This window comes from Tursiops truncatus, chromosome 13 (assembly GCF_011762595.2).
Source record: "Tursiops truncatus isolate mTurTru1 chromosome 13, mTurTru1.mat.Y, whole genome shotgun sequence".
Taxonomy (NCBI): domain Eukaryota; kingdom Metazoa; phylum Chordata; class Mammalia; order Artiodactyla; family Delphinidae; genus Tursiops; species Tursiops truncatus.
In genome coordinates this window covers 11,838,469-11,862,411 of record NC_047046.1, presented here as the reverse complement: position 1 = coordinate 11,862,411, position 23,943 = coordinate 11,838,469, and the positions used below count along the sequence as shown (strand labels likewise).

General features: G+C 43.4%; 1 protein-coding gene across 17 annotated transcripts in view; it reads right to left on the bottom strand.

The window, feature by feature from the left end:
* The window catches only part of FBXO21 (F-box protein 21), a 58,927-nt gene extending 39,148 nt beyond the window's left edge, over window positions 1-19,779 (bottom strand). For 10 of the 17 annotated variants that reach the window (XR_012325183.1, XR_012325178.1, XR_012325179.1 and 7 more), the window contains exons 1-9: window positions 19,500-19,779; window positions 18,486-18,621; window positions 16,482-16,576; window positions 9,943-10,064; window positions 6,937-7,083; window positions 6,500-6,636; window positions 5,397-5,533; window positions 1,607-1,786; window positions 393-525 (exon numbers count right to left, since the gene is read on the bottom strand). Coding sequence is in view for 8 of the 17 variants with exons in the window: in XM_073790106.1 (XP_073646207.1) it covers window positions 393-525; window positions 1,607-1,786; window positions 5,397-5,533; window positions 6,500-6,636; window positions 6,937-7,083; window positions 9,943-10,064; window positions 16,482-16,576; window positions 18,486-18,621; window positions 19,500-19,738 (1,326 nt within the window). In the remaining 9 variants the exon portion in view is untranslated. Of the gene's footprint in view, window positions 1-392; window positions 526-1,606; window positions 1,787-5,396; window positions 5,534-6,499; window positions 6,637-6,936; window positions 7,084-9,942; window positions 10,065-15,207; window positions 15,318-16,481; window positions 16,577-18,485; window positions 18,622-19,499 lie in introns of those variants that run through there. The other 7 variants (XM_073790108.1, XM_073790109.1, XM_019950379.3 and 4 more) reach the window with 5 other exon arrangements.
* Window positions 19,780-23,943: the final 4,164 nt, after the last annotated feature.

Sequence of the window (23,943 nt, the reverse complement as noted above, 5' to 3'; positions counted from 1 at the left end):
ACGCCATGCAGGGCTATTCACATGCGGTCAATTTAGTTGCTAACAGCACAGCTGGAGGATGAATATGGAAACTTCTGCTTCCCCTTGAGAAGGGCGGCTTTGGGAAAATACATCTTTGGGGCACCAGTGGGTGAGAGGTAGGGCCGAGGCCTTGTGGTTCTGGGAGTTTAAGGCACTGATCACAGAGAGAATGGGCAATTCCTGGCAGGATAACTAATTTTTAGTAGAATAAAAGGAGACAAAAAGTTAAATCGATGGGTCAACACCAGGAGACTGTGAATAAATCTGTGTTTATCCTCCAGGTTAATACAAGGATAAACTTGTAAGCGCTGCCTCTCAGCTAGGATTTCCCTCTCTAAGGCAGGTGCAAAGCATCAAAGTAAAATAATTACCTTCTCTGGCCAGATGCCCAGGTGGAAGTAGAGCCTGGCTTGGAGAAGGAGGAGCTGCACCTGGTCCGGGTACATCGCCAGGTACAGATCCAGGGAGTCCCTCAGGAGCTGGTACGACTGGTCGATGCCTTCCCTGTGGGGAAAGAAATCTGTGTTTTATCCTGTTTGCTTCTGAGCTAAGACCCTCTTTTTCAAGGCCCAGATCTTAAAAGTAATGGACACAAATCCCACACGTTCTCTGATTCTGATACTTCCTCTCTTCAGCAAAGTTACAACACTCTTAACAAAAAAAGATACACAAGAAATAGAAATTTCGTACTCCACTAAGTTAAAATCATAACCGTTTTCCTTACAGAGTCACCTTGATAACACTGTACATAAATTAAAAATGGACTCTGAATAGGTGGAGGACTATTAGGTCAGTGAAACTCTTCTAGATGACACTACAGCGGTGGGTACACGTCATTACCTGCTCGTCAAAATCCACAGAATGTACACCATCAACAGCAAACCCAATGTAAACTATGGACTTGGAGTGATAATGACGTGCCAAGGTAGGTTCATCAACCGTAACGAACACCCTGCTCCCGGGAGGGGGGTTGTTGAAATGAGGGAGGCCGTGTGTGTCCAGAGGCAGGGGGTAAACGGGAACTCTCTGTACTTGCTGCTCAGTTTTGCTGTGAACCTAAAACTGTTCTTAAAAAAATAAAGTTTATTTAAAAAGAAATTCTGCCATTAGGCAGAAAACTAATACTCCAATCTATAAATTTCTATTTTCCCTGTAAGACAATTTTCCTTGGACTCAGAAGCAAGACTGTTTCATACTTTTGTTTGTCCTCTTACCTAAGTGATAGAAAGGTATAAATTCCAAGACAGCAAAGCACTAGGAGGTGAAAAATAATTGTTGCCAGTCTAAAATATTCTTGTTACTGGAGAATGCTTTCAGCATTTATAAAAGAGAACTCGCCCAAGTCCACTGCAAAGATCTCAAAGAAAAGTCACTCAGCACATCCTAGGTCTGGATAGCATTACATCAAGGGAACCAGTTTTTTCCCATGGTGGGTAGATAGCTGCAGCTGTCCCAACTGTGCCACAAACATCCGCTGCTTCTCTGTATCACAGGTAGGCTCATTAAATAAAATTCTCTGTAAGGTAATTTGCACCTCCAAAGACGCACACGCCGCGGAAGTACTGGAAAACCAAGAAAACCTTACCGCTTTCCCAGGCTTAAAAGGTTTCCCACCATTCGCTGTAACACCTTCTTTACGTTCACCACCCCATACAGCGCTGCAGTCACATGCTGGCCGATCAGGTATTCACATTCTTTCACTGTCAGCTGCTTGCCTTTCCCAAAGGCATCTATGTAGATGTAGTCAAAGATGTCCAGGGTTGCCCTATCCAAAGAGCACACGTAGTGAGTCGTATCTCAGATTAGAGCTGAACAAATCAATATTTAAAACCCCGTAATAAGTAGCTCAAATCAGAGAACGAATGTTAACACAGTGGCATTTCTACTGAAAATATCAAGGCCTTGCCCAAAGTCTGAAATCTGACCTCTATACACACTCTGCTGTATTAAGATTGCAGTACACTGATACTTGAGAAATAGCACTGGTTTATGCCATTTAATATAGTTTTTTAGAGAGATTAACTCTAAGACTCACTGCCAGGCCTATCTATCAGAAGTCTGGTTGAGAGAAATATTTCTGGAATGCCTGAGCCAGTCTATTAATTTCACAGAGTAGCAGCAGTTAACGTCTGCGGATCCCGGGCCCCTTGAGGCTGTGATGACAGTTATGGGGCCTGGGGCCACAAGGATTCTGGCCTCAGCTCTGCAGATGTGCTCGGGAGGCTCAGGCTGGGACCCCGCTCCAGACCCCGGAGAGCTGCGTCCCTGGCCTCCACCTCCCACTCCTCCCATGGAACCGCCCTCCACGACCCGAGCTCTCGCACGTAGGGGTGGCCCACGCCGAGCCGGGCCGGTAGGCGGTCACATAAGCAGGTTCTCACCTCAGGACCTCTAACGATACTGCATTCACCCTACGAGGACTCCTGAGGGATTGAGGTGGGACTTTGTTTCAGGGATAGCTGTGTTTTTTTTCTTTGAGCAACTGTTTCACTTTGATAGAGACTTTCTCTTCGGCAGCTAAAAAGCCCAGTCAGATTTCTTCTCAGTCGTATTAATAGCCTGCCTTTAGCAAGACATATATAATTGTTCCAGAAATAAGGAATGCTCTTCAACCCTTTTTTTGGGTCTAGGAGAACCACACAAATGCACACAAGTTTACAGGCAAAAATCCTAAACAAAATATGAGCAAATCAAACACAGCGAATGTATAAAAATCCACATGAGTAAGTCAGATGCTCCTTAAGAATGAAAGGAGGACTGAACGCTAAAACATTTCACCACATGCAGACTAAAGGAGAAAAACCACATCCTATCTGTAGACACAGAAAAGAAATTTGGGGGAAAAAAATCCTAGCTATTAATAAAACTCTTAGCAAATTACGACTTTATTATTGTTTTTTCCTTTTTTTTTTAACCGCACCATGCGGCATGCAGGCTCTTAGTTCCCCGACCAGGGATGGAACCCGTGCCCCCTGCAGTGGAAGCGTGGAGTCCTAACCACTGGACCGCCAGGGAAGGCCCAAATTACAACTTTAGAAGGCAGCTTTGATCATCTCAATGAAAGGTACTGCTCCCAAACATCATGTTTGAGATGAAATTTTAAAGTCATACCCAAGGCAGAGTGCCTGCTATCACTGTTTCTATTCACTGTGTACAAGAGGACCCAGCCAGCAGAATAAGTAAAAGAGACACAAACATACAACAGCTGGAAAAAAAAAGAAGAAATAAAACTGTCGCAATTCAGACAATATGACGGTCTACATAGAAAAGCTGAAAGACCTAGCAAATTATTAGCACTAATAATTGATCCAGCAGAGGTGCTGATAATCAGACCCAGATCTAAGTCATCAACCATGTCCCTGTGCACCACCAATACACAGACAGCGTAATTTAAACAATTACCATGTACAATAGCAACAAAAAGTTAAGGTACCCAGGAATAAATCTAGCAATATATCAAAGAGCTGGATGTAGAAAACAATAAAATATTTTTAAGGACATTAAAGATGACTTAAACGTGCAAGGAGATGTGTTTACAGACAGACAGACTGAGCAGGGAAGCGCAAGCAGGCCATACTCCTCACGTGAATCCACGAATCCAGAGGAGCTCTGGGCCCAGCTACCATACCAGAGCTTCGAGGTGCCTGACAAACGGATTCTAAAGCTGCACATGGACACCAGGCTAAGAGGAGCCAGGGCAATTCTAAAGGACTCCGTGGGGGCCTCGCCCCACCAGTCATTAGGACTAACGATAATGCCACAGTCCACGCGACACTATGGTCGTGGTGCAGACAGAGACCACGGGCCCGAGGAGCAGTCCAGTCAGGACGCAGAGGGCCTGCAGCCCAGCAGCTGTGCGCTCTCCTGCCAACCTCCCGGCCTCTCCCCAGCGGGCCAGCCCTTTATGGGTCTCAGTGTTTGTGTCTGCCAGGTGCTTGGGGTGCTACCAAACCACTTCACTGTTCATCTGCATTGTGGTGTATGCTCACTGTGGCCTAAAGAAGGAAAAACAATCCTGTTACCACACACAAATGTGCCCGGCAACAGGTCACTGTGGTAAGTAACATGGTAATTGGTGTTTTAAATGCTTTATATCACACAGAAATCCTTGGTGGACCATTATATAAGCATTTAAGAATATTTTAGAGATATTGGGGGAAATTGGTTGGGTTATTCAGGGAGAGGGAATGAACTGAAAAAGCACTTTTCTCATTTAAAATAATGGAAAATGGGTGCCTGCTATCCAAAAGAGAAACCATCCAATACATTTTAAGGAACAGATTATATCTGGGAAACAAGGGAAGCCTGTACTCGCTATTCAAGGAAACATACACATGTAACGAAATATTAAAATTTGCATGGAAATAACAAATACTTTCAAACTAACTGGCGGTTACCTCTAGAGAGAAGAGGAGGGAAAGGGATAAGGAAGAATACCGAGGAGCCGCCAACTTACAGACAAGTTTTATTTCCTAAACCCGGAGGCGGAAATATAGAGACCAGCATGAGAAATTCCACCAGGCGTGTAAAGCACTGGGTTCTCTCATTTAACCCTCCAAACCACTTTATGAAAAACATTAGCCCCATTTTACACAGGAAGAAACTGAGGCTCAGAGGAAACCGAGGTCTAAATTCAAACTTCAAAGCTCAGCTACTTTCTATCATTCCACTCATCACTTCACCGAACAGTACCACAGCCAGTCATTAAGAAGTAGTTTGAAGTAACAGGATGTAATTAAATAACTATGTTTCTTTTCCCTCTAGATGGCACTTTTAAAGAGACCCGTCTCTCTAGACTATAGCTGAAAAGGAGCTTTACGTCCAATAGGACACCAGGTCCCAAACAAGAGAACAAAACAGAACTCATTAACCTGGTCTGCAAAATGCGCCTCAGGTCACCAACCTTGCCTAAAAGGAGTGCCACTGCTGAGAACCTGAGTATCTGCTTTTGCACATGGATGAAGAACTTGGGCCCAGTTCCCTCTCCCTTGCTTCTCCCTCCCTCCTTCCCTCTCTTCTGGGGGGAGATTTTACGGAAGACTGGGAAGTAACAGTTTCTTTAAGAACTCTTTGTACTGATTTGCTTCGGAACAAAGGGACTCTGAGATTCACATAAGATCCTGAACTCTTAGTCCTGTTCTTTAAAATTAAATGTTTTCTCTGAGGTAATTGGAGATTCACATGCAGTTCTGAGAAATAAGACAAAGATTCAGAGCGCACTTCTCCCACGAGCAGATCGCGGACGTGGATACAGTCAAGAGCAAACCAGTTCCATCACCACCCTAGGCCCCCTTTTAACCTCTGTTGTTACATCTCCTCTCAGCACAGTGGAAATGAATCCTCAGGGCAATCACGATGTGTCACGGATGGCTCACCCTTCTGCACCTTGGCACCACCTTAGTAAGAAGTGACTGGGGAAGTTGACAGGCTCCAGTGGGACCCCCAACTGCCGGGCAATGGTCAGGTAGAGCAGAGACATGCTGATTGGGATTCCAGTTCTGCGGATTAAAACCTAGCAGAGAAAAAGGCAGCTTTAGCTTCACAGAGATGAATCGCACCTTCTCACCCCTTCCCCACACCTTCTCAGTGGCCACCTACTGTGCATCAGGTGAGAGGACAGGTTTTCAGGCTTAAGTGGATGAATATTTCATTTACTTAGATCAGGGCTCTCGGACTACAGTCCATGGGCCAAATCGGGCCCACCAACTGTTTTTGGATGGCTTGCATAAGAAGAGTTTTAATATTTCTTTATGTTTAAAAAAGTCAAAAGAATACTATTTCATGAAACATGAGGACTGTATGAAATTCATATGTCCATGTCCACATACGACACTCTGCTGGAACACAGCCACATGCCTTTGGTTCTGTATGGTTTGTGCCTTCTTTCGCTTGACCATGGCAGAACCGAGTGGTTAGGACAGAGGGTACGTGGCCTGCAGAGCCAAGGAGAATCACTGTCTGGCCCTCCACAGAAAAAGTGTGCAGACCTGTGATTTAGGCCCTCCTTCTTCTAGGAAGAACGTAAGGCCATTTCAGATAACGTGTGTAAGATATGACAAAAGAAAATACAAGTCTCATAGAGAGCAACAGAACAGATACGAAAACAGAGACAAGTAGGAAGCAAATAAAAAACAAGCATCAATGACGTAGCTGGTCATGTATTTCCTCCAGTCTTCCTGGAAGCCAGTGCAAAAAGGTTAGTTTCATAGTTTAGTGTTCACAAGATGCAAACTGATCACACTGAGTCGGAGAAGTCCTATTTCTAGTCAGGAATTTACTTCAAGGGTTTTCAGAGGATGCTCTGTGATGAAGCAGGTAAAAGCCACAGCAATATCCTCACAGTAGAGGCAAAAATGAGTTTCACTGGGCACTGAGAGATGAACAAAATCTATTACTTGCCCTCAGCAACTGTACAGTTTATCAGAGATAAGCTTAATATATATATAATTATTATATTTTCTATCATACACATATTTACCTGGTGCATATATAAGTTTAGGGCATTATAGTAATCCATTCGGTTCCCCTTGAACTTCAGTTGGTCATAAAGGACGTAGTTCATGGCATCCAGCACCTGGCTCTGGAGTTCTATTTCCATTATCATGGAGGATTCACCTGAAATACAGAGACCTACTCTGAGGACACAAGCACAAATAACGTTGTGACCAGTGTCCCAAATCACCTTTAACATGCAGACACTGGCAATGTCCTAAGAATATACATCAGGTGTTACCAACCCAGGGTGGAAAAGACAATACGTATTTGAGGTCTTTTACATCATCCAGGTGAACATGTGGTTGTATCATCAGTCGATTTTTTGGGACATAATGGGAATGCACTGCAGAATTCCCCAAATTAATCAATTACTCTACGTTTTCTTTTGCAAATACAGCTGTATCCAAAGCAGTTCCACACCTGCCTTGAAGGCCAAGCTGGGGTGGCGACTATTTATGCCCCGGAGGGTTTTGCAAACAAGCTCCACGATGCTGTCAATCTGGGCCTGAATGTCTCTGAGGCTGATGTCGGAGAGAGGATTGCAGTACTGGTCGATATACACTGCACCTGAAATGAACGAGAATTACTGAATAAATTCCTCCTTCCACCTTTTCTTATCAGTGGTCATTCACCCCAGACTCCTGGGGCCACAGCTCTTTACACCACTCCTCCAGATGTGGTTCCTGTCTCGGATGTCAGGTCTGGCTGCTGCTAATACACTGAGAAGGAGCAACATTCTTACAACAAAGAAGACTACATTTCGTTATTATTTTTTTAATATACCAAAACTCTCTCAGAGGTCATGGACTCAAAAGAACTGTGTGATACATGCCATATCTCCACAGTCTACTAGGAAGAGAAATAAATACCATAAAGGAGATCTTTTCAAGCTACTTCTCTGTCCCTAATTTTCTTACAGTTCAAAATCCAACAACTCTGAAAACTTATAAGACAGTTCATTGAGACTTAAAAATAGTTGAAAGCCCTCAATGTCAGATATACCATTTCAACAAATTATTCCTCTGAAAGGTGAGCCAGTAAATGGACTTTGGAGATAACTGGACTTTGAAATTAAATAGTTACACTCAGGAAACCCACAGCTAATAAGTTGTACGGAGCACACCAGAGATACTGTCTCTCAAAAATCACTACTCTTCACCACCTTAGGTTACTTTTTAACCCGAGACCCAGTGGGCTAACCTGCTCATCTGCTATAGGACGTTTCCACTCGGGAAGCTGTAGTCACTTTAAATTCAAGGTCTCAAACCAGCTCAGGACCTGGATCCCCTACTTACACCCCAGTGGGTATCAAGAGACCTGGACACCAGCCCCAGTTCTGCCACCAGCCAGGGAATGGCTCCTGGGTCTCCTCGGGACTCAGTTCCCCCCCCCCCCCCCGCCACAGTCAGCTGAAGGGCTTTATGCTGCACAGCTCCGCAGCCTGTTCTATCTGACTGCTGCTTCTTAGCCTTCGTCAACGGCATCAGATGGTTCTAGTTGGTCACCAAGGATCAAAACCCTGGAGCCAATTTCTATTCACTCAACTAGTTAAAAACCTTCAACAGCTACCCAATGTCCACAGCACTGATGTGAACGAGCTGCTGAAAATTATAATATTACTTAATATTTGAAAGATGAAAGAGAAGTCATTGTTTTCATAAATAAAGCTTGTCAAGTTATTCCTGACTGTGGAATAAACACAAGATGCCTCTTAACTCCGGGATGCATATGTGAAGATTCCAGGGTGGTGAGGATATTTTATTTTAATGAACTGAAGCAGATACTTCATGTCCTTCTGGATGGTATAATCAACAAGATCAATCAATAAGAATCTGCACTACACACTGTGGAGGACAAGGAACACAAGAAACACAGTGACTACTGAAGAAACAACCTGTACACACAGGAAACAGAGAGGATGGACAGGGTTTACTAGCCGCCGCTACTGCAGGTCTGAGGCAGTAAAATCTGCAAGTGTCGCAGGTATCAGGGAAACTTCATGCAAGTGAAACCTGAAATGAACTCGGAGGGTGAGTAGGATTTAGGAGGGAATCCTAAGGAAGAGGGACACCACGAATGAGGAAGTGAAGCCAGGTGTATGTGTATGGCGCCAGTGAGGATACTGGCCTGGCTGGAGCAAATGGGACATTTTAGAGAGTGATGGGGAAAGGCCTGACTGAATTACGGAGGGCACTGAAAGCAGGCAGAGATTTAATTTCAAAAAGGAAATCAGCTGGCCACATCGCAGGCTCACATGGAGTGCTGAAAAGGCTGGGTTTCGGACTAGGCCGGCACTGCACGCCGGCTGACTGGAGAGCAGGAGGGGGTGATGCCCATGAAAGCAAGTATCACTTAGAAAGCTGCTGCTGGGAGAGGTGGCAACAGCCTGCGTGAGACCAAGAACAGAACGGAGACACGACTACGAGAAACGCTGGAAAGGAAGAAGAATCAATGAATTGGGTAAGTCGCTGGGAGTAGGGAATGAAAGTGAAGGAAGAGTCATATCTGTATTTCATAACCATAATTTGTGGGAGTGTTTGTGTAATATGCTAGGAATTTAAAATAGTTTTTAAAAAATGAAGTCACATTTTGTTCTTGCTCAACTCAGTAGGAACAGAAAGTTCTTCCCTTCATCCTGCCTGTCCACTGGACTTCTTTCCACTCAGTTCTCATTATGGACAATGAGACTCACTGACACGCAAGAACATTTTGTCCTCATTAAACTCCAACCAGAGAGGTTAAGGGATTTGCTCGAGGTCACATGGAGACAAAACTGGACACATTTATTTCTGATTTGAAGTGAGGTTTCAAAGCTTAGAGAGACAGGGAATTAACCTCATTAGTTAAAATGTCAGCCTCATGCTTTGAACCGATGATGCATCTTTAAATTTATTTATTTATTTATGGCTGCGTTGAGTCTTTGTTGCTGTGCACAGGCTTTCTCTAGTAGCGGCGAGTGGGGACTACTCTTCGTTGCGGTGCGCGGGCTTCTCATTGTGGCGGCTTCTCTTGTTGCAGAGCACGGGCTGTAGGCGCGTGGGCTTCAGTAGTTGTGGCTCACGGGCTCTAGAGCGCAGGCTCAGTAGGTGTGGTGCACGGGCTTAGCTGCTCCGCAGCATGTGGGATCTTCCCGGACCAGGGCTCGAACCCATGTCTCCTGCACTGGCAGGTGGATTCTTAACCACTGCGCCACCAGGGAAGCCCGATGGTGCATCTTTATAAACACTGTCTCTTTAGCTGAAGCTAAAGATTCTGACCAGATCTTGGCTCTGAATTTAATCGTTCTGCCTACCTAATTGATCAGACCATACAAGCCAATCATGTAGCACAGTTTACTTTTCCACTGCTTTTCCATCAGGGCCACTTTCACTGCTGCTCTTAAGGACAACTCAGCTGCCTATCAAAATATCAGTGTTAAAGTCTCACCTTCAAGATATGATTCATAGTCATCAGGCTGCTGAAGAAAAGCCTTAAGATTATTTAAAATTTTCTGTTGTCGTAGGTAATAAAGAATTTTTTTGGCGTAGTATTTCCAGGTCAAAGCTTTTCTGGAAAAAACAAATAAACAAACAAGCAATGAGTCAATAAGAATTAAGATATTAAAATTCTCAATTATCCATTTTTTCACTTCACACTAATCATACCACGTTAAGAGTCTACTTAACAAGAAAAGTATAATTGGCTCACAAGCATATAGTACTTATCATGGAAGCAGACAGCACAATTTAGGGTTTGGCATTTGTAATTTAACACTAAATTAGCTGTGCTGAAATTCAAGAAACAGTTATCCATTTGGCTTCAGATTTACTAACAGGAAATGAAAGAGAAACCTGAAAAGTCAGGGGAGCTGGGTGAGTCTCAGGAGACAGGAGAAAGGCATTTGGAAGCTTTCTGGCCGCTAGGACCGTGGGCTGCTGCTTTTCTCCTTCTACACTCACTGCCATCTCATCCAGTCTCAAGGTTTCAGACACCATCCATACTGACACCCCCCAATTTATTCTCCAGAACAGGTTTTTCCCCTAAACTCCACACCTGTATATCCAACTGCTACAACCACATCCCACTTCAGTATCTGATGAGACCTTAACTTTCTTCCCCTCCTAGAGTCATGCCCATCTCAGATAAAGGCAACTCCACCATCCAGTTAGGACACCCTCGGAGCCATCCTTGACTCCTTGCTTTCTCTCACAGCCATATTCAATCCATCCACCTATGCTCTTAGTCCTATCGTCAAAATATATCAGAAATGTGAGCACGTCCAACTCATCTAAACCACCGTCCTCTTTTGTCTGTATCATAGCAGCTTCCTGCTTTGATCCTTGCCCCTCACAGTCTACATTCGACATGGCAGCCAGAGGGCGCCAGGTGACATGTTAAGTCATAGCACAAAAATCCTCTGCCCCAAATTCTCCAATGGTTTTCCACCTCGATCAAAGTATATAAAAGCCCAAGTCCTAATGATGACCTAAAAGGTCCTTTAAACTCTCGCCCCGTTACCTGTCTGCCCTCAGTTCCTGTATCACCCTCCCCACCCAGTCCAGCCGCCAGCAATGCTGGTTTCCCGGCCGTTCCTTCCTCACACCTGGCTGGAGTTCACCTTAGGCCTTAGCACTCAATTCCTCCTGACTAGAACATTCCTTCCCTGGGGATCTGCAATCTGTGCCCTCATCTCCTTGCAGGTTTTGACTGAAATGTCGCTTTGAGTAAGGCTTTCTCCCACCATTCTATTTAAAATTGTACCCCCCGCATCGTTCCCTTACCCTCTCCCCTGGTTAATATTTCTCTATAGCACTTCTCATTTTCTAATATAATTAGTATCTTAACTTTGTTAAGCATCTCTCTTCTCCACTAGACTGTGAGCTCCATGAAGGCAAGGTTTTTTTTTTTTTTAAGCATTGCTCACTGCTGTATCCTCAGCTCCTAGAATGGTGTCTGACACACAGCAGATGCTCAATAAATACTTGCTGAATGAGTGAAACTCTTCATCAGATCTCCCAAATATGCACAGGGATTATGCGAAGTAGGAGGGAGACAATCAATGATTAACTTATTGGCCTGGCTTCATAAATAAAGGACTCTCCAATCTTCAGGGAGTAAGAGAAAATGAGCAGACCTAGGTTTTACTAGCTTTTTAACCTTTGAGCTGTAAAGTATACCAATCTAGAAAATCACATGAAACAAACGAATAGCCTAATGAATTATTATAAGGGAAACACCCTTGTATCCACCACTTAGGCCAGGAAATAGAACTCTGCAGAAAACCCAGAAGCTCCCCATGGGCCCTGTCCCCCCGCCGTGACAATGATCACAACCACACCTCAGTGGTCATCACTACCTTGCTTTCCTCTAGAGTTTGCAAATGTGTATCCCTAACACTCCAGACTAGTCTGTTCACACGCTTTCAAGTCTCTTAATTCACAGGATCCCCCTTCATCTTTTTTCCCCTTGTATTTTATTTGTTGAAGAAACCTGGTTGTTTGACCTGTACTTTCCCATAGTCTGGAATTTGTTGACTGCATCCACATGGTGTAGCATAACATGTTCTTCTGTCTTCTAAATTCCTGTAAATTGGACGTAGAGGCTTGATCAGATTCAGATTCCATTTACTTGGCAAGACGACTTCATAGGCGGTAGTGAGTTCCACAAGGAGGCAATCATGCCTTGGTTGTCTCTTTCTGTGATGTCAGCAGCCATTGCTACTCAAAGGCCCAGGTCTGTTAATTCATTAGAGGCCATGAAGTGGTGATGGTCTAATGCAGCCATCCCTTTTAATTATTAGCTGGAATACTTCTATAAAGAATAATTTCCCCTCACCTACTATTTGGTCCCCCAGTGGCATAGTATGTAGGAAAAGGCAGGATAAATATTCACTTCTTTCCTTTTATCGTTTTCCAAAATAATAATTTGGGTTGTTATTATCCTCCAAAGGTGACCAATTAGTTGTTGTTAAGTATTATTATGAACTCATGGAGCTAAACATATTTGCTGTATTTCCACCCATTCTAGTTACTGTCCACACTGATGCTCAAATCGCTACATCTTTGGCCAAAGGAAGCCTCTTCACGTTGGCCCCTGAATACTTCTGACATGAAATATTGTTACTTTTCTCGCTACCTGGTTCTAGGCTTCCCAGATGCTTCCAGGGTCATCTTTTACATTTCCTGCTCTGGACCTAGAATCAGGCGTTTCTCCAAACACCCTGGCTGCTTTTGATGGGGAGTAGTATGAAGACCACAATCTGAGTGCTAGGGATGATCATTTCTACTAGGTTGGTTATTGTTTCTAGACCTTTTCAGTGGGCAGATACGAAGTCTAGTGTATAAGGGTGTGTACCCACACACACACACATATACCTACACGTATTTAAACATAAAATATCTCATGAATTCATACTGACACATCTAATTCAAATTCAGAACTATACAGTTTTTACCTTCTTCTGTTTTGTGTCTGTATCCTTTTTTCCTCCAGGAGAAGCCTGCTTCTTCAGGATGCCAGTGATGAGCTAGAATACCACATCATCACTCATTGCTTTATTCTACCTCGCTCTCTTCTATACACACACACACACCAGCCTCAGAATAACAAGACCAATATTCTTATCACCTTGATGATTCCTGAAAACACCTAAATATTTTGTTCACGATCTCCCCCGTCCTCTGCTCATTTCTTCTGGACAGCTGTGTTGTGTCTACACTGTCAGGGCTTACAGCCATCACATACAATACTTTTTCCCCTATCACCTGTCACTTGGATTTAATTCTACAAGTAAATATGTATTTAATGTTCACCACTAGTTCTTGCATCAGGGTCTCTTTAGTTATTTTGGTTGTCTGAAGCTCATTTTCTAGCATATTTTTCAGGTAGGGCTAAGAAGTCCCTGAGTTCTTTCAAGTGGATGAGTTTTTCCACAGCCCTTACACTTGGAAGTCAGTTTGGCTGGATATAAAAATACTTGGCTGACATTTTCCATCCTTGGGTATCTTAAATGTGTTACTCTTTTTTTTCTCTGGCAGAGAGTACTGCTGTTGAAAAGTTTAATGATTTCTGATTTGTTCTCCCTTATAAGTGGCTTTGTCTTTTTTGCCTGGATCCTCAAAGGACTTTTCTGTCTTTAAAATCTAGTAGTTTTACTGAAATATGTCTCAGTGCTGGTCATTCTGGGTCAATATTCCCAGATATAGTGTATGCCCTTTTAATATGTTGCTTCAAATCTTTATTTGTAGGATGTACTCTTCTTTTAAGACCACATAGAACACCATAAATGTAAACTGTTTTTAAATACCCAGGGACAGGTGCCTTAGCACCAACTACCCTTCTTCCTTCCTATGCTTTCCATATCCAAACAACAAGCATTTGCCAGGAATGAATACAAAGAGGGTCCTTCATGAAAACCGTCATCCCCAAACACTTACAAACATGAGAGTATTCCTTATTATTAAAAAACAACCCCGTTTTAGGTTCAAAATACTTGTCAGGCCAAAGGGTAACATACTTATGATAATTTCTAAGACGACTATAACGATACACACTTTTAGTGGCTGTGCATATTTAGTCTCTATTTTTTTTTTTTACCAATCTGATAAGGAAAAATGCAATATTTCATTGTTATTTAACATTTCTTCGAAGAGTGAACTTAAAAGTCTTTTTACTTGACTGCCAGCCACTTGGACTTGCTCTTCTGAGAATGTTGTCCTCTTATCCTTTGTACATTTTTCAATTTCTTTTTAGAAATTTTAAGGATTCTATTGACTTTGTTTATGGTTTCTTTGGTCATACAAGTCTATTTGTTTAATTGCAAAATCATTTGTCGTTATTTTTTTTATTGCTTTTGCATTACCCCAGTCTTGGTTAAGGAGGTATCCCCAGATTGTACATGAAGTCTCCTATTTTCTTGAAGGATTTTCATTGTGACAGTTTTAAATTTTAGGTTGTTTAATCTCTTGGAATTTAATTTTTGTATATGATACAAGTTTTACTTTCTTCCAGATGGATATTCAGTTATATCCAATACCATTCATTAAATAACCCATCTTCTCCCCTCTGAGTTTAAATATATTAAATTATCTGTTATGCTGAGACATGAATTTGAATTATCCTTTGCCACTGATGTAGCTATTTATTTTTATTCAAATATTGTATTGTTTGATAACAGGTAGTATCATAATATGTTCTAATATCTAGTGATGCAAGTTTCCCATTGCGATTATTTAAAAATTGTTTTTTCTGGCTCCTGTGAATTTACTATTCTGTATATGTTTTATGACAATACTATCCATTCAAAACACACAGAACTCTCCCCTCCCAAAACTCTTGTTGGATCCTAACTGGAAAAGCACTAAGTTTATGTATTAATTTTGGAAGAATCAACATTTTCATGATGGTAAGTCTTCTTATTCAAGGACATGTTATCGCTTATGCTTTTCAAACAACATTCTATAGTCTGACCTGGGAAACCCATCCCCAGGAATCTAATACTCAGAAATGAAAGCACTAGGAACACCACCCTCCCTAGTAACAAAATGGAGAAGAAAGTGGTCACCCATTAATGGGGGATGATTAAATAAGTTATGGTATACACTACAAAACAGTATGCAGCCATTAACAAAAGTGAATTTGATTTTTACCGTTGATTAGGATAGATTTCCACGGGGCAATGTTGAATGAGGAAAAAAAGATATTGAAAAGTACCTATTATTTGATCTCAGTTTTGTAAAGTGACGATCCCCCTCCATCCGCATGTATATCATATTAGCATGGAAGCAAACAACCTAGGTTGTCATCATAAATTACGGGAGTGGGGGCTGGGAAGGGCAGTGCAAACGGAGGGAGAAGGAAGGAAAAAAACAACATAAATAAGAAAAAAAATAAAAGTCTGCACTAAACATCAAACCAAGCCCAAAACAACCAATAAACTGAGTATGTATAATATTTATGTATCTAAAAGTTTATGTGTATGTATGTAAAAAAGCCAGGTCGACTTTTATTTTTAAGGCTGCACAATACTGACTATTAGATCACACTTCAATTCATTTATAGATAAACCAAAACAGAAACAGAAAAATGACCTCTGCATCAGAACTCATCCAAGGCCTAGAATAGTGACACATCTTACCTCTCCCCACAGCTGTTCCACTGATAGATATTTCTCTCTCCTAAACCCCCTTGAAAACAACAAGAAAAATGTCTTGCTCCCTGTTTGTGAGACATTTCACAATAATCTCTCTTAAGGAATATGTTAAACTAGCACTCTTATCTTCCATCACTAGTAAAGTTTCTAGAACTTTTAGAGCAGAAAATCTTTTTCGTAGGTTAAGCTTAACTTTTTCCAGATAAGCTGGAAGCCAAGTCATCTTTCAGGTAAACTGGAAATTAACCTTCACAGCAGAAAATATAAGGCATAAAAAAATTTAAGCAACAACCAAGAGAGAATGGATTCTTCTTAATCAGGAGAGAAAAAAGGCTCAACCAAATATCTATAATGTTCATCGCCAAAGTAAGATTACTGCTTACCAGAATTCAGAAATTGTAAAAAAAAAAAAATTATCCATTACATTAAGACATACGTAAGAAATTTTTAAAATTTTTTAAATTCAACTCATGACAGGCAAATTTGGTGGTAGTAGATGAAGAGATGACAACAAAGAAAAGATAATCTGTACTACCCAAATGATATACAGATACAAGTACCCAGAGCACAGTATTTGACCCATAGGAGGACTAAATATTAATTCTCCCAAAAGGATTTTTGCACCATTTCTTTAAACATCAATTGTCTTGGTGTATTTACCTTATATACACGGAATTTTTCAAAAATATAACTATGGCAACATGAATGTAACATGAAATATTTGGAAATACATGGATCACAGTTCAGTCACATACAAATTACAGCAATTAATTCTGGGGTTATTATTAAAACACACAAACCAACTAACAAAATCCCTGATAAATCTACAGCTTACCTTCCTTCCATATTTAGGATACACACCAGTTCATCCTCAAAAAATATCTCTGGTCCCTCAAGATTCTCAATGTCACTAAAACCGTTACAAGGGACCTATGAAGAAGAGACACAAAGAGGCCTCAGTAACGAGTAAGAATGTTGTTGTCACTCTCACACACAAATCTGAGTTGCAAACAAAGCTGCTCATTTCTATGGAAGTGGTTAACACCTCTCCCACACTACCTTGCACCACCCACCCACTAGAGGTGCAAAGGAACATGTGGAGTAACAATCATTTGTTCAGATCGTAACTGTTAGCTGTAAATGAATTATATCTTCAAAGACTGGAATTTCTGAAAGCGATAACTTACATCGGAAATGAGAAGAAAAATAGCTCTGAAATGAGGACTAGAAATACAAAAATCTCCTAATTCACAACAACTATTCTGTGCAGTCTACGTTGTATTCAACTAGGAGTGTAGGGCCAGGGAGAGAAGTCCAGTGCTTTGGGCAACTCTTAACCGACTGGGCATGTTTCTCCTCTGTAAATTGAGGTGGTGGTACCAATCAGTTTTAAGTTCCCCTTGGTTTAAAATTCTATTACTTCTCCCACTTTTCTTTTTGAAAGTAGCCAGGAAGTTTCTTGTCAACCTGTGTGCATGTTGAGAACACAGGAATACAAGGGTCCTGAGCCAAAGTAATCATCCACCCACAGATCAATCCTAAGTATACTCCTGTTATGTTCAAAGTCCTTGACACGCTTCTAATCAAGCAGAGGTACAGGGAAAGAGGGAGCTGGGGAAAAAACACAACAATGCATTATTATTAGACAAAGGCACAGGCTGTTAAGTATGCATACAAAACCAGCTGGACTGTAAGTAGAGACAGCAAACTAGCAGCCCATGTCCAAGTGCATTAAACACATCCAGCACCCACATATATGTATGTGCAAACACATGGAAACCAGAATGGAATACCTGTGATGATGAATGCTCTTAGCCAGCGTATGGCTTATCCAAAGTAGGACATAAATTCTGACCATTCTAACATGAACAAACATTTACAGAAATGAATTACACTAGGAAATAGTTCGTTTTATTCTCTATAGGGGAACAAGTTCAAATTTGTCCAAAGTTCAAATTTTCCCTTTCAAAACTTGAAAAGCCTTGAAAACATTTCAAAACGTATGAACTCCATTAAGCAATAGTAATTAAAATCAGAAATAGGAATTAATCTTTAGTAAACCAGGATAGTAAAATAAATCAGACTGGCTCCATTTCTAGACCTCTGATCAGAAATAAACTTAAAATATTAGCGTGGACTATTTTCCAGAATTTACCAAAAGTTAAGAATCAGGACCCGATACAGAAACTTCTGTGAGAGATTCTGTGGAAGGGAAACCAACCAACCAACCCATGCACTTCAGCAATATTAAAAAACAAACAAACAAACAAAATAACTTTCCAGGGATAATGAATACAAGACGATTTAATTGAGGGAGTAATAATTCTTGATTTACAGGGATGTCTTGATTTTAGACATGTCTTAATCCTCTGTTACCTTAACAAATAATGCAGTTCACTACTGGTTAGAACCTGCAAAGCCAGAGAGAAGAACCATATTAATTTTGGCAACGCTTCTGGAAAATAACTGGGTGAAATCTGTAGTGTTTAATCATGGATAATACCCCCAATCATGTGGAGGTTGCAAAATATATGTTTAACCCAATTAAAGAGAAACAATGCTGATCACTGCGCCGCGGGTCCCTCCTTCCCTCTCCCTCCCCCTCTCCCCCCATTCTCTCTGGCTTTAGAAAAGTAAAGCTGGCAGGGACAAATGGCTTCACGTTGCTGGATAGCAGGAAAAGGACACAATGACTCTTGCATCCATCTAAGTGAGGAAGGGATTGTGAGAGCACTGAAAAGGGAGATAGCAAAAAGAGCTGGATGAGCTCATGCCTACAGACCCAGACGCAGACACCACTACCATGCAAATGCTTAGAGCTCCATCAACAGATCCTTACGTGCTCTGAAAAGAACCTCTTTGAGAAGGAGGCTACAATCTTCCGGGCCTCTAACCCAGCTTTTTGCCGAACTTTATACTCCTCCAACCAATTGACGTAGTCGGTGGGGCTGTAGTGTTTCATAAGGGAAGGCCACCTACAAGGAGAGAAACACCCCCTCAGCTTAAGAGAGCCTCAAAGGCAGACAAACACGAATCAAAGGCAGCCTTGGAAAACAGGGAAAGCGGTTGGGTTTAGGGGTCAGAGGGGCCCTGGCGATGGACCTAGTTCAAATCTCCACCCGGCACGCACGCACTCGCTTACGGCGTGACCTTGGCGTAGCAGTATGAATACCGTGTTTCCACTCCCCGTTTATAAAATGCGGACCGTGGGAGCAACAACAATCATAGTGATGACAATCACAGTTAACATTAATTGCGCGCCTCCGAAGAGCCGGGCCCTGTGTAAGTGCTCCCTATACATCAGCTCATCTAATCACCACAGTAAAAGCTAGGTCTAATCAACACCGTTTAAAGTCGATGAATGAGGCTCAAAAAAGGGAAGTCGCTACCCCTAAGGTCGCACGCCGAGTACGCCAGGGCCAGATTGTATCCCGGGTCCCACACCGAAATCTGTGCTCTCAGCCAACAGCCAGGGGAGGATGCGCCCGCTTCCTCAAAGGGCTGTAAGCAGCACTGCATCACCCGGTCCGTGTAAACATTCTAGCACAGAGTCGGGCACAAAAGAAGCGCGCATGATGGATTAGCCGTGATACCACGGTCGTCATCCTTTATGGAGGGGCCGGCTGCTGGGCGCTTCCCAATGCGCAATCTGGACACCGGCGGGTCCGCCTGGCGTGGACCGAGGGGCCGGCGGCCTGGAGGCCTTTGTCTGTCTGTCCGCGGGAAGGGGTCCGGGGGTGGGATGCGGGGGTGGGGTCCGCGCGCGGGCAGGGAGGTGGCGGCTCCGGGCGGCCAGGCCCGGGCCCCGGGGGGCGCAGAGAGGGGGCGCGGGAGGCATGGGCGGCGGGCTCACCTCACCCGGAACTGCTCCTTCCACACCTTCCCGCTACTCTGGCACAGCTCGCGCAGCCGCCGGCAGGTGCTGGAGACGCGGCCGATGTCGGCGGCCGTCAGCGAGCCGCTGCACAGGATGTACTCCAGCACCTCGCCGGGCAGGTTGACGAGGCAGCTGAGGCCCGCTGCCTCAGGCGCGGCCTCCTCCGCCAGCGCCGGCACCACTTCCATCGCGGTGTCGACCGCTGCCGCCGCCATCTTGTCCGCGTACCTGGGGCCGCCGCCGCGCGCGCGCGCGCCAGGGCGCCCGGCTTCGCCCCGCCCACCCGCCTTGAGGGGTGGGCGCCACGGTCGCCCCACCCACGCCCGTGGCCACACCCCCTCGGCCCCAGCTGCTCTCGAAGAGCTGAGCTGTGGCCAAGGAAAGGAAATGCGTTTTGGAAAATAACAGCGCGGTGGGGCCTGGAAGCTGTGAATGGACAATAATAGTGGCATCCATGTTTATTATGTGTGCGGAGCGTTTCCTGTCAATGAGCTCGTCGGCCCTTACCAATAACCCTATGAACTGTTCTTCTCCCCAAGTTACAGATGGGGAAACTGAGGTTCAGGGAGATAGATGGACTTGTTGGGAGTCCCTTGTCCTAGATTCTAATCCAGATCCGCTTGACTCTGCTTGACTGTATGCTAAACAGTAATATGCTGTAATAATAACAAACTTAATATTCATGAGCGGGTGCCCTGCCCAGCACTCTAAATCCGCTCTTCAAGGACGCCTCACTTGAGCCCTCTGCCATAGGTACCACATTTTATATACGTTCTACAGATAAGGAAAACCTGGCTCATAAAGGTGGGAGTCACTAGTTGAAAGTCACAGAGACAAAAAGTGGTCGAACCTGGATTTGAATCCTCCAAACAGGAGTTCCCATTCACCTGTGGGTGGGCACTCTCTTACTTCCGTGCCTGCACCTATTTATTTATTTTTCCAACTCAGTTTAGTTTCGTGACAGGCCCTGGGCTGTGTGCCTTGGGGATACAGAGGTGAATAAGACAGTGTCCTTGCCTCCCAGGAGCTCAAAGTCCTCCCCCGCCTCTCTCCCATCCCCACCCCCTGTAATTTACCTTGTCCCCTCCCAAAGTTTCCTGCCTTGGAAAGGGCCAACCATCCCTCCCTTCCTGCAAAACTGGAACCTGCTGCCATCCTTGCGACCTCTCTTTTCCTCACCCTCTGTATCCCAATGCCCCATAGAGGATAACATATCCAAGCCTCCATTTCCACATCTATAAAATGGGGATAACAATAGATCTTCCTGTTAAATGAAACAATACATATACATCAGTTCCTGTTGCTGCATAAGAAATAAACCCAAAGCCTAGGAGCTGAAAACAACCTTGTTTTTGTGCTCTTGATTTTGTAGGTCGGGAAATGGGGAAGGGTTCAGCCGGGCAACTCTGAATTGGAATCAGGTGGTAGCTCCAGAGTCTCTGCTTTCAAGCACTGCATGCTTTCAAGATCCCACAGGGCCTGGAAAAAGTGTTGAGATCTTAAAGTGTCCTAGGAAACACTACCTGTATTCAAATGCCCAACAGAGGTTAAGTTCTCTGTGCCTCAGTTTCTTCAGAGAAACTTTTTTGTGGGAACAGGAAAGCAATTCTCTTCTCTAAAAGATCACTCCTAATATTTCTCAAATCTATCTCCTTCTCTGTCTCCTCAGCCACTGTCCCAGTCCATGTGAATATCAGCCTTGGTGACACGCAGACCTCGGTAAGGTTTGCAGCCCGTTAAGTGGAAGGCAGACCCCCACAGCTGCACAGGTGGTTGGTAAGACATTCTTGTGAACGACTATGGATTTCTTTTCAATGACAAATTAAAACTAAACTCTCCTGCCGATCCAGAAAATCCTCTCCAAACCCTAGGAAAGGAGAACAGTTTTATTGTTGAACAAGCATTAAACTAGATGGTGATGCACATCGCAGGTAACCTGCTAATGAGATTACAAAGACAGAAAGAAATCCCACCCTTTTGTATACAGCCAAACATTTCATCGTGTACATGCTTCTGAGATTAATGGTGGCTTGTAAATTACCATTCACTTAAAAAGTAAGAGGACCTGATCACACTTTCCCTAGTTTATTCTTTCCAAGTTCATCCTAAGGTCACCTGGCAAATGGGGTACACATTGTACTACCTGCCTTTGTCTCAAGGAATAATAAAATTGCTCATCTTTGTGATAAGCTGGTGGTTACAGCCTGAAATGGAGTGCTTAGACTCCCACATCGCAGGGAGAAAAGGACACTACCTTCCTTGATATTTACATTTCAAAGAGTTGGTTCCCAGGCCCTTAAGAGAAACATTTCTGGGCTGTGACATTGGCAAGAGGCTTATTTAGCCTTTGAAAAGATTTGCAAAATGTACGGTAGACATGCAGTGGAGTAGTATTCAGCCATAAAAAGGAGTGAAGCACTGACACGTGCTGCAACATGGATGAACCTTGAGAACATGATGCTAAGTACAGGAAGCCTCACACAAAAGGGCGAATACTGTATGATCCCACTTCTGTGAAACATCTAGAATAGGCAAATTCATAGAGACAGAATGTAGATGAGAGGTTTACCAGGGGCTGGGAGGGAGGAGGGAATGGGGGGTTACTGCTGAATGGGTACAGAGTTTCTGTTTAGGGTGATGAAAAAGTTCTGGAAAGAGATAGTGGTGACAGTTACACAAGAGGAATGCCCTTAATGCCATTGAATTGTGTACTTAAAAATATTTAAATCGTAAATTTCCTGTTATGTACAGTTTACCATAGTAAAAAATAAAAATAGCACCCACAGAAAAGATTTACATCTGTATCAAAGAGACAGAGGAAAGATTTACACATACAGAATTTGTCAAGGAAATACTCTAAGAAAGGAAGGAGGGAATGTGTCTCTTTCCATTTTGGCAACAGGGAAAATTCTAAGTTTTTAATGTACCCTTTCGCTGAACTGCTGACTGTATTTAACACAGAGCTCGTCCCCGCTACCTGAGTTCCTGTTTAAAATTCCCTAGCAAAAGCCCAAATCCTTGATTCCCCAGAGTTCCTCCTGGGTGCCCTCTCCCTGCTGTAGCAAAAGAATAACCCTATCTTTGTGGACCATCGGTGTATTTCTGGTTATCTTTGGCTGGAGGACTTCGATGTTCCTCTCCCACGAGATCGCCACAGTCCAACTAGAGAGACCATTTCAATCCCCCTCAACATCTTCTATGGCTTTCCTAGTTCTCAAAATAAACAAACACATCCTTTCTCTTCTGATACAGCCCCTAGACTCTCCCTCCCACCTGCTAATCCAGGGCCACTTTCCTGGAGTGTCTGCAGCTCCCACTCATCCTTTAGGTCTAACTCAAGCTCTTGCCTGCAGAAACACACGTCTGCTGACCACAGACTAAGTCTGCTTCTGTCTCTGCCCTTGCAGAACCCCTTTTATTCATTCAGTACACACTCCCAAACTGTCATAATACACACCTTGGTGTGATTATCAGATTCACCCACCAGCACGGGCCAATTTTTCGGGGTGTGGACAAAGAATGTTGCCTCCCATTTCAGTAAACAAAGAATGCTGGAGCCATCAAGCCATCAGCTGCCCCCGATGGTGCATCCTGAGGGGGATTCAGGATGGAGAAAAACAGGGTACTGGCCCTACATGGTTAAGATGCCTATCAAAGGAATGATTTGAATAAGCCCAGACCCTTGCATATTTTCATATATAGAAAAGCACTAAAATCATTAACTTGAGATGTCTGTTTTTTTGTGATTAGCAGTAATCTTTTGATGTTCGACTACATGTTTTGTTTTTGTTTTTTCAGCAAAAAATCCTGTATATCCTGGTTCCTCCCTTTCCACTTTGGAACAGTTCCCCAGAGCTATCTGAGAGGCTGCCTTCCCAGGCCAGAGTCCTCAGTAAGGTCCCCGAATAAAACACGACTTGAAACTTTTAGGTCGTGCTTCTTTTTACAGTCAGTAGGGGCCTGAAGCTTTACTGTTTGGAGGCCCTGTTTTATTTTATTTTTTTTGGCCATGCCTGCAGCTTGCAGGGAACCGGGGATCAAACCTGGGCCCTCGGCAGTGAAAATTTGGAGTCCTAACAATTGGACCGCCAAGGAATTCCCTGGAGGCCCTGTTTTAGAAAAGGAACACACAGGATGAACTTGTAAGTCAACAGGAGGGCATTTATGTAGAATGAGGAAAGAAGGCACCTTGGATGTGGGACCCAAAGTTTATCATTAATTCGATGATAAACACATTTCTTCCTATAAAAGGTAACCTCCGTAAAAGCAGGGCCTCTGTCCCATTTTGCTCAAATATTTACTGAAGGTACTGCCAGGATGTATGAGAAGGTTTTGTGCTGTCGTACAGACACAGCTCTGCCCAGTCCCCCCTGGATGTGTGTGGCTTTTCCCCTCACCCGCCCAAGTCTTCTCAGTCACC